At 37.6% G+C, this 17,136-nt stretch overlaps 1 protein-coding gene across 1 annotated transcript in view; it reads right to left on the reverse strand.

Moving 5' to 3' along the window:
• The window catches only part of b4galnt4b (beta-1,4-N-acetyl-galactosaminyl transferase 4b), a 96,786-nt gene that overhangs the window by 25,656 nt on the left and 53,994 nt on the right, over positions 1–17,136 (reverse strand). The window contains exons 6-9 of the mRNA XM_060859294.1: positions 11,512–11,607; positions 8,960–9,050; positions 8,520–8,620; positions 6,304–6,371 (exon numbers count right to left, since the gene is read on the reverse strand). Coding sequence (XP_060715277.1) covers positions 6,304–6,371; positions 8,520–8,620; positions 8,960–9,050; positions 11,512–11,607 — 356 coding nt within the window. The remainder of the gene's footprint in view (positions 1–6,303; positions 6,372–8,519; positions 8,621–8,959; positions 9,051–11,511; positions 11,608–17,136) is intronic.

Raw genomic sequence — 17,136 nt, forward strand, 5'->3', positions numbered from 1 at the left:
TACAGAGCTTCTGCAAAATTCCCACAGGTTTCAACACTGCCTTTTACATCTTTGCTACAACACAACCACAGCATACACCAACATTTACATGTACCTTTACTGCATCTGGCAGATGCTTTTATCCAATGCTGCTTACAGTGCTTTGAGGTCTCTCTAAATTAATACCTGAGAATACCATCAGTCCAAAAATATAGCAAGTTAACAGATATAATATGTCAAGAAAAGCACATAGACAACTTATTTGTTAAAGTATTTCAAGAAGATGTGGGTCTTTAGACAATGTTAAAAGACTGCCAGTGACTCATCTGGTTAGATAGGGGAAGATTATGATTATTCACTACCTAGCTGCCACGTAGAAGATTCTTGATGCATTCTAACTTTCTTGTACCTAACAGAGGGTGGGACCAGTCAAGCAGAGGCAGAAGGGAGCACGGTGCAGTACAAGGTGCAAATAATCAGTTGCTTTGAGGTGAATGGTCTGTGGGGGTTGATCCCTCAACATACTAAACCCATTCCAATAAGTTCTCGGCTCTCTCCACATGCTCCAACCGAATGTCTGCTCATACTTGCTGAGTCCAACATATGACCCATGTATGTATTTCCAGCCCCACCTACAATGATAAAGGCTCTTCTATCCATTGAAAGTTTTTACCCTAATCTTAATGTGTATGCCAAGCAAAATCTGTATTGATGCTTACATTCTTACTTAAATATATGATGGAGTAAATTAAAGGAATATATGCTTTGTTTTCTTAGTGGTATTTTGATCATAGTTGTAATGGTTCTTAGCTTTCCAAAGAACTTAAAATCCTCTCTGAATATTGAAGCTCTCTGTTATGAGAGTCTTAGAAATAAAACCTTTAAAGGTCCCCTCAGAGGGACAAACCATTTGGTACTCCTTAGCTACCATTTTCCAGGTGGTGTTAGTGAATCAAGCAGTGAAAAACCTACCTAATATATGAGATTCATAATTTGTATATATCTTGCTGCTCCCATTCTAGTCAGATCACTAGATGGTCTACTGTGTATTATCTAAATTGTAAATGCAAGATGATGGAGATTATTATGGAAACGCTCTTCCCTTTTTTTCACTTCCTGTGCCATGTGTTTTTACACAAGTTTTAGTATATTTGTGGAAGAAACTTAGATATGACCTAAAGGGCAAGTAAGAAAGACAGTGGAAATGGGGTGAAGGATGCAAGAGTAAAAAGACAGAAGGTGGAATAAAGAGACAGGAAGAGAGAGTTATGGTTGGCAGATGGCTGGGATTGATGGTGCTTGAGCGGTGCTTTAACTCTGACAGACATTATAGTATATATTCCTCATGGAGCCCATATATTATAAGAGTTGTAACAAAACACTGTGATTTACTGCTTTCTAAAAATGGAGTACTTGATTGTAGGAATAAAAAAGTGGCATTTTACATTTGAAAGTTTCTGTATGATATACAGAGTTTTAGTGTTACTACAGTCCATTATACTGTAATTGGGAAATAATCATTTATTGAGCTTGTGTAAACCCAAAATGTCTCTCCCATTTTCCTTTTAAATCCAGCTTGACATTTGCTGATGCAGATCTTTTGGTGAATGCAGCTAAATTACAATGAAGGCTGTAATCAGAAAATGAGGAATGGAGGCAGAAAGAAAGAATGTCATTTAAAAAGACAAGTCGGAGAAGCATGAGTGAAGATAAGGAAGAAAGGCATACACACACGACCACACGCACACACACACACATGAACACACGCACACACACACACATGAACACACGCACACAAACACGCACGCACACACACACACACACACACACACACACACACAGGAGGACAAAAAAAATCTTGTTTACAATTTGTTGTTAACACCTGGGGACAAACTATTGACATCAGCAGAGAAACCAGATAGTATGTGTGTTTTCCATCTGATAAACGCTCTTGTGCTATTGCTATATGTCTCACTTCTGTCTGGAGGTTGTTGCAAGAGCCAGAACAAAAGGGTAACCATAAGAAATTATGAGAACAGAAAGAATGCATGGCTGATCAGGTCCAGATTATATAAAGCAAGCCAGCGAGCACAGACAGGAAGATGATAGCAGAATGTCCAAAACAGAAGGGGAGATAGAAAGAGTGAAGGAGATAGAGGGGGTAAAATGGGCTTTTAATTGGTTGACTAATTGCCTGGCAAGCATTCTTTTTAATAACCGAGGCGGACTCAGTGATGAAAGCCGAAAGATAAAGCAGGAGGAAACACTGAGTAGGTTGTATAGTCTTGTGTAAATTCAGTCATACTTGAATGCCCTCTTGACAAAATGGGAGCAGGGCTGAAAACCTTGAACTGGCTTCACAAGGCTCTTTAATGAGCTATTCTTTAGGAAAGAGGTTCATAGCTAGTACACCAATCACAGTAATTAAACCTCCACACTCAATAAAATATGATGCTGTGGCCAAGGGATAATTACCAACCGTGAATTTACCCTTGTTGTGAACAGGAATGATATGTATGGTCTGGTAAAATCCAAACTTAAACCCGTCTTATTCATCCATCTTTTGAATCATTTCTAATATTCGTCCAGGCTGTTCATTTAAAAACTTTTGCATTCGGATCTGCAGATGAAGTGATTGCTTTATAAAAATAAAAAAAAACAATAATAATAATTAAAAAAAAAACGTACCCGGTATGTAATGTTTCAGAATTTTTATTTACACTTTATTTATTTGCAGATTTTATTAGGCTTCTAACAAAAGAATTGTTGTATTCTTTCCTGAACTTTAACATTATGACAACGTATCTAGAGAAACGTATCTTGCTGTGCTGGAGCTGGTTCTGCTAAAATTAAACAAGATATTTGCAGTATTTAAGCCCTTATCTAGAGGGACTTACAATCTAATTCAACTAACTTAAGAGTTACTGGCCTTGCTCAAGAGCCCAGCACTGTCAGCTTGGTGTTTCTGGAATTTTAGCTTGGTGAACCTGGGATTCAAACTTAAAACCTTCTAATCAGCAGGCCAACACCTTACCCACTAGACCACATCTTGTGGTTGTAAAGAGACATTTCTTTTCCTAAATTAAACAGATCATTTCTGTCTGCTGTATGTCTAGTCACTAAATGTTTTTTGTTTTTGCATCATTCTCGCATCAACTCTTGCGGCTCTTGTGTGTAAAAATCCCAGATCAGCAGTTTGCAAAAAACAGTCCATGCGACACCAATAACCATGCCACAATCAAGCAACACACAATTCCCCTTCACATATTTGATATACACATTACCTGAAGCTCTTGACCAGTGCCTGCATATTCACCTATGCATTACAATGCTGCCACATGATTGGCTGACTGTATTAATGCATGAATGCACTGGTGTACATGTGCTTTTCATAAAGATAACATAAGATCGAGTGTATAACTACCTAAGAGGCATTTAAAAATCCCCAACTTTCTTTAAGCATAATAGGACCTCAGCAATTACTAAACCCCTCATAAACTAACACCTGCTCTGGAGATATTCAGAGACGTGAGTGGAGGGTTGATTTACTCTGACCCCAGAGACCTTCCATAACCTCATAAATTCCAGGTGCTGCATTTGAGTACGAGAGATTTCTCTCGTTCCTCTGTAGCTAGGAGGGCAGGAAGGAGTCCATTGATCTCCAGCTGCAGCAGAACTCCATCTGATTTGTTTTTATGTGTTTATACTTTGCAGGTAGCAGTCCTTTAATTATTTACTACTTCAGATCTTCTGCATGCCAGAATCAAGTACAAAATAAGTTACTAACTAAAGCAAACTGAATACAGGTGGAAATAACAGATGGAAGCTAGCAGATATGATAAGGGATCTAATTATGAAGGTACACTTTTATAGATGCAGAGAAACCTTTAGGACACACAATATAAATAATCTATTTATTAATATAAGCTTTATATAAGTTCTCGGTGTCCTTGTTTAATAATATACATAATAATATGTAATAATTAAATCATATTATTAGGATATGTATTAAGATTTCATAATGTTTCTTCTCTTTATTCTATTTCTGTAAAGAAAACCTGCTTTAGGTAAACACAAAACTGAGCTATACTTTACTTCTATGAAACTTTATATGCAGTGTTACGGAAAGTGGCATTTCGTCTGCACATCTGACATTTCCACATTTCCCGAACAGGTTCACCCCTCAGCTATGATATTTCTGTTCCGTCTAACCTTTCTCTTATTTCAAAGATCTTCATCTTCATTGTGTCTGCTTTCACACAGCCTCAGACAGATGCGTTTCTTTTCTGCATGCAAGGTTTTCTAGAAACTTTCCACTCGGGTTCATTAGCACTTCTTTGCCCAGCAACAGGGGAAACTCAGCCGACAGAACCCTGCCTGTCATATGGGCCGTCTTCTTTTTCTGCATGAACCGAGCCATTAGGCCATAAAACACACAATTCTTTGTCTTCTTTCTGGCATCAAACTAACTAAGCTCTGATGCAGGAAAGTAACAATCTATGCATTGATTCAGAGAATTGGTGGTGGAGTGGGGGGTGGTGTTTATGGGGCAAAGGGATGGATGAGATTAAGATAGATGCAATGGTGAAATGCTGGGTTTGGGTTCATACACTCAGAAGTATCACATTGATTCAATTGAAATTGAATAATGTCTGAATGAATGTCTGAATGAATGTCTGAATGAATGAACGATTGAATGTTCGTTCTCCATACTCCATTGTCCCCTACATTTGTAATTTATACTTCCCTAAGTCATTAAATATCCATCTCTCTCTCTCTCTCTCTCTCTCTCTCTCACTCACTCTGTATTTCTTTATCTGTCACCCCTCAGAATTAGTAACTGGTTTACCATAGCACACAGATAATGTTTGTTATGTCACACACACACTCACATATTTTGAAAAATTGTTACCTTAAGAACTACTGATGCAAGGTAAACCACACACATTCTAGTACTAAATGCTTTTACCTTACAAATAATTCCCCAGCTGATTACATCATTTTACACTCTTATGGTCTTTCTGCCAGGAGGCTGTCAGATCAAGTGGACACTGCCCTGTAGTTTTGTCTTCCAGTCCCAACAGAATAGCATTAACAATGTTTACCATGTAATGGTACTCAGATAGTCAGGAGCGTTCATGCACTCATCCTAAGGCGCAACTCCACTGATGAATAATTCAGCAGCTCACACTACACACAGCAACGCTCAACTTCTACAGCAATCAGTGTCACCTCGAAAAAGAGCGACACAAGCAATTAAAATGAGTGACTGACACTCGGCACTGACGAATAGCACTTTAATGCATCTCTTCTGATTTATTTTGTGGAAAACTGCCTGGCTGCTTATTTTCACAAGTGCAGCTGACAACTGTTTTTCGCTGGTCGAGTGAGTTGTAGCTGCACTGTGGTGCACTGAAGGAAAAACTGGTGAGAAATAAAACAGACATCGAACCCCTTCAATTAACAGACAGCTTAAAGTGTATTGCTTTGGCTAGTACTTCCTATTGCCTACACACCCTGGCTTGATGTTGATGTTTGTGTCTACGCCTTTGCGGATTTCACAGCTGCGAAGTTGTCTACGAAACGCAAATTAAAAACTAACACTAATGAAGGGTTCACCTTCAGGAGCAGTGACAAATAAATGAGTCAGTGTGTTAATCTGCTCTACTGCTTTCTATTCAATTAATAATCACACAAACTAATGCAGAACATCTTAACTCTTGGTAAATGCATGTGCTTATGAATATTTCAGTCGTTTTTATACTGTGCATTTTTGTCTAGAAGCCCGACTCTCTTCATCCATTTCACGCTAGTATTGTTTTAGCTGATGTGTTTGAAAGATACACTGATGCAACATCCTTCCCACGAAAATGGTATATATTCACCAAAATTGTGGAAAAATGGCACTTTTTCATCAAGCTTGAAAATTTTGACTGAAAAACAAAAAAGAATTATATAAGTCTATAGTGAAGTGTTCGATTGAACACTTTACAAATTTGAAATTTCCAAAAAATAAAAAAAGTGGGCTTGAATATGTTTGGTATAAGCTGATTAGTCAAAATAATCTTTTTTGCCCATTAATTTTGCAAAGACTGTTACTTCAAAGGAGGCAGGTGAGAACTACAGCATAACAGAGCCCTCATGTTTTCCTTTAGCTTTAATCCATCTGTAGACAACACACTGTAGGTAAACATTTGTGATTATTTATTATACATTTTGTATTTTCATTCATTTTCTATTCATTTATATTTTCTGCTAATACTCAAAACTATAAATGATTCTATCACTTATTATAATTCAAGAAATAAAATAAATTATACTTACTGCACAGACTTTGAAGTCTGGGACCTGAACTTGCTGAATTCACCTGGAGCCGTCCACTCAGATCCGTGCTGCGAGGAAAGATTTCACACATCTGTCACATACTTCTTAGTAAAACTGCCAGTTGTTACACATTACACATCAATTCCAGCAGATTGATTCACCGCCGCCACAAAAATTCTCCAACTTTCACCTCGTACACAGAAACTAGCATTTTCTTCACAATTACTGCCATCGCAAAGTGTGAGCAAGAAACCTATTGCCGTTCGGATGGGAACGTGTTAGCTATCTAAACATAGACCCGTAATAACCTGAATAAAATACAGCAGGCTAGATTGTCTACTTTTTAAAAAAATGTTATGTAGATGCTTTTTTCCTTCTCTCTCTAGAAGGGCTAAATAGACGACAGATGAAGGAATATCAATAACATCACTCCTTGATCCTGTCTAACACCCACCTGAATGATTAATCGTGTTATGTCTAAAGTTCCGTCTATGGTTTGTATTCTTAATGTCCTGTTTCGATGCAGCACAAATAAATTGTGAACCTTTTACTCTTGCCCTTGATTACCGGTGTGCTATTTTCTCAAAACTTCCACAACATAAGAAATTATAAAATGGTATGAGAAAACTAGAAAATGTGTTTTATTATTTTGTCAGTTTATAATAATGATGAAAGAAACTTACATACACTGACAGCAGCAGGGCTTTCAAATAAAACCTCCCTTATGCCCCTTTTCCACCGAGGCAGTTTGAGTGCTGGTTCGGAGCCAGAGCCTAATTTAGAACCAGTTCTTTCTTTTTCGACAGCCAAAGCACCGGCTCTGAACCAGGAAAAGTAGTTCTTAAGTAGCACCAAAACGTTGCTGGTCTAGACTTAAGAACCGCTTGTGTCAGGGGATGTGGACGGGGCTACTGTTAGCGCATTTGATAATGTACCTTAAGTATACTAATGTTTAATACACTTTTACTTTACCGCGATATGATACATTATCAGCACACATGATAGTAGGTAGCTACATGCTAAGGCTAACTTTTTTCTGTGTTAATGATAAAATAATGTTATGTACTTTCTCGATAACAACCTCCGTTTATACACATTACATGGAGCTGCACGTACACGTTGGATTCGCCGCGTTTGGATGCTAATGTAGGTTCACAAAGCCATGAGCATTAACAGTAAAGCAATATCCACCATTGTTGTTGTGTTTGTGTTTGCCGCTGCTGCGCTAAAGTTGCTGGGACACGTGACACGTATACAGTGACATCAGACTCGGCTCTGTGATGGCTCTCTAGCAGGTGGAAAGGCAAACCGGTTCTTAGAAGGTTCGCCAGTGGAACCAACTTTGAACCAGCACCAGTGCTAGCTCTGAACCAGCACCCGGTTCTTTTTGGTGGAAAAGGGGCATTAAAGTTTAGCTTTTAAAGTACAGGGTGTTGCTCAGGTAAGAGTGTGATACAAAAGTAGTAGCTACATACTGTAGTAAGCTCATTATTAATGGTTTATAAATGGTATCAAGATGTTTTAAATTTTACTACAATGCCCGAATAGAAATTATTTTTAGTTAGAACAAGAAGGTAAGAAAAATGGTTTACTTATAACCGGTTGCTGTAAACATTCAAAATGTCCATCTCAGGACAATTATCCACAATATGCTCATATTCGACATCCTTTGCAGTTTGAACTACTTTTTTTTACACCTGTAAACTGGAATTATTTATAATTTCATTATCTGGTGGTGGGAGTGCGGTGGCTCATTGGTTAACATGTTTATGGGGTTTCCTCCAGGTATTCTGAGAGAGAGAAAGAGAGAGACACCTGCCTCATGGTGTCCCCTGCCTTTGGTACCATGTCCCCTGTGGGATACACAACCCTGTGTAAAATATGTTGTACAGAAACTGGCTGGATGGAGTATCCAGCGTCACCAAGATGATGACGAGTCTGGTTGGTCTTCCTCATGTAATCTCAGGGAGTTTTTTCTTGCCAGTGTTGCCTCTGGCTTTAATCATTAAAATTCTCTCTAAGTCTACATTTTTTTTTTTCAAAAAATTGTCTTACAGTAGTTACTGGAAATATTTTATTTAACTCAAAATAATAGAACAGTACTTCAGTTTACAACAAACACAGGCATAATTGTGTGTGTTCAACTAACTGGACTATAAAAGTAAGCATTGGCTAGAAGTTTACTAAACATTAGCTTTGAAATATGTAGTACACACCTTCCCCACATACACCAGGAGCTTGGCATTGAGCGGATTCTCGTCCGAGCTCAGCCACAGCTCAGAGTTATCATCGGACGATATGGAGAACTGGAAATCTCCTGGAAAAATAAAGAGCATGTGAAATCAAATGTACGTGCTCCTATATGGACAACAGATATACTCCTATATGAAACCTCAAAATATGCAGGTGTCAAATGTGTTACTCTTTACATCAGTTTAATAATCACTATTTTACTGTAATGATGAAGTGACAATGCTTCACTCTTTCACTCCTATTTCCTTCCCTTTCTCTCCACTGAAGCTCTTCTTAAGCTCACCTGAAGCAATGCTCTAAACACGGGACTTTTTGTTTGTAAGTGGATTTTCTCTTACAAAAGCAATGCTCCACAGATTTAAGTCCTTGTCCCTATCTATTGTACAACTGCACTGTAACATACCGTCTTTGTACGGATGAATAAAGCCAAAGATGCGGAGGCCATAATTCTTCCACTTTGGAACCACAGCCAGTTTCTTCACTGTGGTTCTGGCCTGCAAACAAAATGTATCAAATATTAGAATTAAAGGCTATTTCTATTCTTCACCCTATATAATGCCCTGTTATCCAGTTCTCCCTTTCAAAACCCTTTGCTGACATTTTTAGCAGCACTAAGTTAAAGGTAGAACTAAATAATAGTCACAGAATAGAAACTCAGGGACTTTTATTTGCACTACGCACACATAATTCATAAGACTTTAGGGTGTGATCAAACTTAAATTAAATGGACCTAAAAATAATATAAGATAATACCGGAAGGTAGAGCAGATGATTAATTTTAGTGCTATTTGATATATATCTAAAATTTCAAGTAAGAAGTTATTTATAAAGAGAAAAATTTAGTAACTACTGTAATAACAGTTTCAATTGGACTGTTGCTAGAATTCAGGTGAGGTTATACTTAATATAATTTTAGCTATAAATTTTTTAACAAATTACTCAACTGGAGCCACTAACTCCAGAACTAATCATCGTATAAATGTAATATGAACAACAGATTTATGTTAATGAGCCCCTTCTAACTAATTTAAATTCAAATAAAATTTTTCTTATACACAACCATACATAGTATGATATGTATTGAAAATTATTTCAACTGGCCATGTAATTAAAGTGATATTACTAAAATAAAATAATAAAAATAGAATAAAAATAGTGACAATAAAAACAGAAAATGAAATGTTATCAGGCAAATATTACACACAGTAGTTGATTGGTTAATGTCTTCCCTCTTGTTTAATTTTTAGTCTCTCCTCAAGTACGTGCCAAAAAGCAGCTAAACTGCCAACTTAAGGAATTGAAAGCTAGCTACTCATTTCAGAAATAAATACAAAGAGAACTTTATAGTTCTAGATTAACCCTGGTGTTCTGATCAACTTCTGGACCCTTTGGTGACCCGGGACTTTACTGTTTGTAAAAGCAATTTAATAGCATATTGTCTTTATCTCAACCCCAAATACTATGTCAAATTTAAGAATTATAAATACATAACATAACAAATATATGTATATATATATATATATATACACACACACACATATATATATATATATATATATATATATATATATATATATATATATATATATATATATATGTGTGTGTGTATATATATATATATATATAACAATTTAATAATTACTATGTCAAAATTTAACAATAAATTTTGTTTTGGTGATAAAGTTATAATTTGTCTAACAAAAAATATTATTATGAAGACATGGTGGCGTTAATCTAGAACACAATTAAACAATTACTGTATTTTGAATCTATTTATGAAATACAGAAGAACAGAACAAGAAACAAAATATTATTGCAGTCACTAGCTTTGAAATATATCTTGCAAAAATGTCTCCGAAAAAAAGTGGATGATTTATAACATAGACAAAAACACTTTTAATAAAAATATAAAACGGGTCAATCTGAACTGAACATCACACAAGTGTTTATCACAACAAATTACACCTCTTGCCTTACACCTGACACCTCTAAGGTTTCTCAACTGGTGCGGATATCTTTAAGTTTACTGTACCATTTACTAACTGGCAGCGGTTTCTGCCACAGAGCTTCCTGCCAGAGATTCTGCCACTTTGTGACGTTTACCAACCATCATTAGAAGAAGCATGATGTGAAGTGCATTCAAGTGGGAAAAACAAAGAGTGCAGAAAGCAAAACCATTAAACTTTAAATGGATGTTGTGCAATGAATGTTTTTCTTTTGTCTCATTAAGACATTGGGTACACAAACACCAAACAGACAGTAACAGATGCACAAACTTTATGTAGTGTGTATTAGTTCTGTGTCTTTGGCTTCAAAGGAAATTCAAAGGAGATCACATAAGCTGTGTTGTTCATCAGGAAGAGTTTGAAGTTAATTCAGTCATTTGGTTTGCTAAAATAATTATAAAATATTGAATTCCACCAACGTTAAAGAATAATGTAAACATTTCATTGCTACATTTTCATGTAGCCCTGCAATCACCTTTGACACACACGTATAAAAAAATTTACATCAATTGCAAATTCCAAATCTTTAATCTGAATAAATTATACACATCATAATCTCACTGTTCCATTAAAATCTTTTACATGTAATGCAAACTAATCCAATTTGCATGTGAAAAGCAACATTAATTGTCAGTGTGACCATTGCAATGAATGTCCTGACAACCAGAAAGAAGTAGTTTTACTTTTTAGATTTAATTTCATAGCAAACTCCAAATATCTTAAAACAAGCATTGGTCATGATTCTGCTTCATATCTCATTGCTGACCCGATCAGACACGGATCTAATGAAACGTCTGTTTTAAATTGTAAAAACAATGTTGAGTAAACAAATAAACAGGATGTTGTATCTTTAACTGCACAGAATGTAAAATCTTTCAGGTTTATTGGATTAATAATAGATTATTAGGATGTATGGAACTGTTCAGACCTAAGGTGTTGGTTTACTCACATGTGGGTACAATGGGAAGTGCAGGTTCTTCCTGAGCTGAGAAACCGAAGAGCCACACCAGTCCTCAAACACATGCAGGTTGGCCTGGCCTTTATACTGTGAGAACATGAAGAAAGAAAGAAGGAATATATTATCACTGCTTCAGGGTCAGGGATTCAGACAAGTTTTTAGATTCAAGAGCTCTCTCAATCTGTCTTTCTCTCTGGACTATGACTTATTTGGTTCCTTTGAGTGGCTTAATATTTCTTGTACCTAGTACCTAGTTAGCCTCTACCTGTCTTTAGGGAGTGCCACGAAACAGACAACTTGATGAATCCTTAAGCAGACTTCATTTTGAAGGCAAAAAAGGCATAAGACAAGCAGGTGAGAGAAAGATAGTGAGTGAGCAGTGCTTAATACACATCCCCAGATTAGGCCTACGCATGTCCAGCTCAGATTAATGCAGGCTCCATCCTGCTGAAATTGGGTCTGTGAATAGGAACAACCCCAAGAGAGGTGAGAGAGTGTGTGAAAGAACTGCAGCGGCTGCTCTGGATTTGGCTGCGAATAAACGCCACGCAAGGTGTGAAAGCAGGCTTCCTCTTGCTGTGCCATCAGGGTCATTTATGGATAACGGCTTCTACCTGTAGTCACATATGGTGTGTGCCAAGCTACTCAGGAATTCATGGGGAAAAAAAAATCTTTGATATATTTATCTAAAAGAGAGAGAAAACAGGTGAAGCTGAACATTGCTAAGCTCCCTTATATTAGAATGCACTAAAAGCAATTTCTCGCATTCCAGCAAATAATCAAAATTCATACATTCCTGTGTGTCCCTGGGTGTTACTGAAGTGAGAGGATAACGGTGCACTGAGCAGCTGACATACTCTCACACACTGCCCCCTCCTATCTGCCCATCAGCTCCGGGTCTCTTGCCACCGTCAGGTTTAATTTTAGCCTTTCTAATTGCAGCCAGTATGGATGTAGGCCTTGGCGTCCCATACACTCCAAATGGGGGTGGACAGCGGGCATTTCACGACTGACCTGACTCATCTCAGACAGACATGGCAGACATTCCACGGTCTCCTGTGCTGTCTTATCTCTCATATATGCCAATCACACCAAGTATTTTACAGAGTGCCCGCCTTAGCCATTAAATATTTCAGCAAGTCCTGTAATAAAATCAATAAGATTTTTCCACTAAGCCTGTATTAATAAATTATTAGAACAGAGCTTATAATTCTTGGTAATCATATCCTTGGCTGCTCCTCATCCCATGTTCCATTCAGTGGGCCTCATTTATCAAGCTAGACATGAATACATTTGCTTGTAAATTGTTTATCAAGATCATTTGCACAAGAAATGTTATATTCATGTAAAGAAAAAAAAATGCAGGTAAATTTACTTATATTTTCACTTATTTTTCAATGCATCACTTTACATTCCTTGGCACACACAATGTACTGTACAATGTAGTAAGAATAGATACAAAAATGCATGACTGATCACTGAGCACTAAAAAAATGCGCAACTGTGTTCATTTATTTATATTACCACAGGATAAATTTCTCCAGCCCTGCAAAACATCTATGGATTCTAGTTCTAAATCCAGAAATCCTGTTTACAAGGTAATGCTGCAGAGAAGCCGATAACATCCATGGCCTAATATGCAGCCTCATTCTTTATTAGAAGCCAACATTCACCAAAACCTCCAAATCCCCGTGTTATCAGCAGTAATTTCCGTATTTTTCAGATAGCGTTCATCTTCTCAAAGAAAAATGAGCAGCGCTTAAATATACTCAGCTTGGATAAGCGTGTGCTTTGAGCCACGGGTGCATAAGGAGGATGACTGTGGTTGATAGGACGTTTCCTTCTATCAGAATGATCTCTCTGCACTTCCAGATGAAGCGCCACTGACGCATTCCCCACACGTTCTCACGGACAAATAATGGAATTCAATAACAGTGCTGAGAAGCTCGTAAATCATGAGGTGATACCAGAGGTCATTTCTTCACCAGGGTGGGTTTAGGCCAAGGATGATGTGAAGGATTGGACTTTATTGTGTATTGGAAGCATGTTTCCAACATAACAGGAGGACTGAGACACAATCCATATACTCAAATGACTCCAATCAGAAACATTGTCGTTTAGTGGCTGACACTATCCTGAGCTTTCCCTTGATGTAAGAATGGGTGGAAGTGTTCATACCCATATTGGTTAGGTTTAGTCTGAGTCTAATCTGGCAGCTCATATATCACACACTCTGGAAGAAGAGCCACTAGGATCCACACCAAATCTTTGCCATCTTGAAACCTCTTCCCTTTCACGGCACGTGTCCTTTCTCCTGGGACACAGCAGACTACCCACAGTGCTAGACTGTGACGGTGATTAGTCAACACCATGGCTAGCAAAGCCATACATATCATCTATCATCATTCAGCAGGATGGTTTGCAGCAATGGAGACTGGAAGCAAGATGGAATTCCCATTACGCTGACATGTTTTCAACACTGAACCATTGATCCATGGCTTTATAAACTCTTGACATTTGTGTTGCAGATTTATTTTAGGTGATTGGAAAGAAGAGGTCGTCGCCCTAATTGAAAGTGATTGGAAAGAAGAGGTCGTCGCCCTAATTTATTTTGTAAAGACAAAACACACCTTTATGAATCCATTTTCATTCATTTTTGGATGACATTAATATCATTATATCCTGTGAGTTGTATATTATAACTACTATTATAACTACTATTTTATTCATTATAAGATTAACACAGGGGCACAGTGGCTTAGTGGTTAGTACGTTCGCCTCACACCTCCAGGGTCGGGGTTCGATTCCCGCCTCCGCCTTGTGTGTGTGGAGTTTGCACACCCCCGTGCCTCGGGGGTTTCCTCCGGGTTCTCCGGTTTCCTCCCCCAGTCCAAAGACATGCATGGTAGGTTGATTGGCATCTCTCTGGAAAATTGTCCATAGTGTGTGATTGTGTGAGTGAATGAGTGTGTGCCCTGTGATGGGTTGGCACTCTGTCCAGGGTGTATCCTGCCTTGATGCCCAATGACGCCTGAGATAGGCACAGGCTCGCCGTGACCCAAGGTAGTTCGGATAAGCGGTAGAAGATGAATGAATGAATAAGATTAACACATCTAGTCATGTTGAGTCTGGTGCTCTACATTACAAACCAACAAGTTTTTTTTTCAAATAAAACATAAAGCCCAAACAAAAAAAGCACACAGATTTATGATATATTATGTGAGAAATAAGGAATACAATGCTGTTATATCTCAGCAACTGACTGACTGAATTGAAGTCTAAAGTTGAATAGGATTGGGATTCTGGCAGGCCTTTTATTGCAGCCATCTTTCTGTGTATTCCCCATGTGACTCATGCTTAGCCTTTACCTATCGCTCTGCCTTCCCATCATGTCACCGGTTCCTCATTTGACCCTAATATATTAGCCCTTTTGTATCTGTCTCTGTTAGTCATTGTTTCCATGTCTTTGTTATGTTTGGTTAACTGCGCAGTATGTGTCTCGTGTTTGGTGAAAGTCTTGTATTTTATTGTAGTTTATTTTTTGTTAATTAAAGCCATGTTTTCCATAATCCAGCATTTTGGTCTGATTCTCTGCTCGTGGGTGATTGTGACTACTGTTGAGATCTGGGGTCCGGTCTCCGTTTGTTACAGAATGCCTTCAAAACAACTTAGTTCCTTTATCAGTTTTAATAAAATAGCTATAAACAGTTGTTCTCTTAAAGTTTTTATGGAGATTTCAATAAAGATTTCATCCAAAAATTGAAAATACACCTAAATGAAATCAGTTACAAATCGTCGCTGTCGGGCGGAATCCTCGTATCTCCAAAACCATTATTTTTCAGGAAATGAAAAAAATGCCATATTTTTTGAGTTATTAAACATTGTATCGTTAAAGTTGTTATTATACCTTATATTGCCATCATATACTGTTGTGTACCAACATTAACACAACATTTTCCCAAAGTCACGTTTTATCGGAGATACAAGCTTTATGACTTGGGAGCAGGGAGATACGAGATTATGATGTCATTGATAAGAACGGTACGGACACAGACGTCGCTGCTGCCAGCAATGTTCAATAAAGTCTGCGGTCACGTTGAGCCTTTTGACAAGAGACAAGGCTTCAATAGTTAACCAAAGCTAATGACTGTAGTTCATACATCTTCCTAAACTCTATTTTAAAGGTTTAAGAGCTATAAGTGATGCAATACAAAACACGATAAACTGATTAGGCTGTCTAATAGGTGGAAATTAGTCTAATCTGCTCGCAAACTTACCTTCATCGCTCACGGGTTTCTTTCTGCAAAGAAGCATTACAGCTTCTTTCGATTTTTAACAAAACAGGCCTACTCAAATGTATCTAACCTAACTATTTTCACTTGTTAGTGTCCAAAAAACAGTGTTTTACATGCACAGTGCCAAGAGAGGCATTGTCTATAAGTAGGCTGACTTAAAGTCAGTAAAATAATAATAAAAACAATAATTTAATAGTGGTATCCAAAACATTCAATTTAATTCAAATATTATATTATGCAAATATTATATTGTGCACTATATCCTGCACCACTGTATCCTCCACCACTGTTGCTTCCTCTCTCTCTACACTCTCTCCATCAGAGAAATATGCCACGCAGATCTCCCACGGAGTGAAGAAGAGGTGGAGTTACGAGATTTCCCAGACAGTTGAAGTGTCCAATGGAGTTAAGAGATTTGCGCTCAAGCTATTTTCAAGACTTTAGATTGGTTAATAACTTGTAAAAATAACAGACCCACGTGGGGACTGACCAATAGCATCGATATGTGAAAAAATATGAAATTGACAAAATTTGTACATGAATCATGTAGAGAGACCATCACACTTAAGAAATAGCTGTTACAATAGCTGTTAAAATGCACATTAACATAAATCTGACATTTGTCTTATAGCTGAAATTAACTAATATGGCTATTGTTCAAAACCTTGAAAGCCCAGCTTAAAGATTTTGGCTCATTCCATCTTCCCAAGCAGACTTTTTACAGCCATAGACCCTCTGAATGTACACGACACACTGGAACTGTGTTCCTCTGGCGCTGAATTCCAGTTAAATTATTCACCTTGAGAAAAGGCACCTTCAGAAAAGTCTCATTATCTGATCCTTCATCTCCTCCTTCATAGCTCTGCTTAAAACATCCCTCTCCTTTCACCTATCTTCTATTTATGGATTCTGTGGACTTCCTGAATTGTGCAAGTATTCCACACCTCTGGTACTTCTATACTTATGTTACTACAGTATGTGCTCCATTAGTTTGTATCCTGTAAATATCATCCTCAGATATATCACTTCTTTTCCTATTACTCTGTAGCAATTGTCTGTTTTGAAGACATTGTTATGCCAGATAATCACACATTTAGAACTGGCAGGACACTGGGATTCTGCTAATTAATAGGGGGAGTAATGAGGCAGCGAGTGGCAGAACACTGTGCTCTTCATTACTGGCTGATAAGAGCTTGGCAGTCATGTTTCCGCTTTGGCTTTGATTTGGTGTGATGAGCTCAAGCATTTTCTGTTGATTATTCAGATAGGTCAATAACACATTTAACTTAGATTTATCCGATGGGGTTGCACTAACAATGTT

This window comes from Tachysurus vachellii, chromosome 23 (genome assembly GCF_030014155.1).
Source record: "Tachysurus vachellii isolate PV-2020 chromosome 23, HZAU_Pvac_v1, whole genome shotgun sequence".
Classification (NCBI taxonomy): domain Eukaryota; kingdom Metazoa; phylum Chordata; class Actinopteri; order Siluriformes; family Bagridae; genus Tachysurus; species Tachysurus vachellii.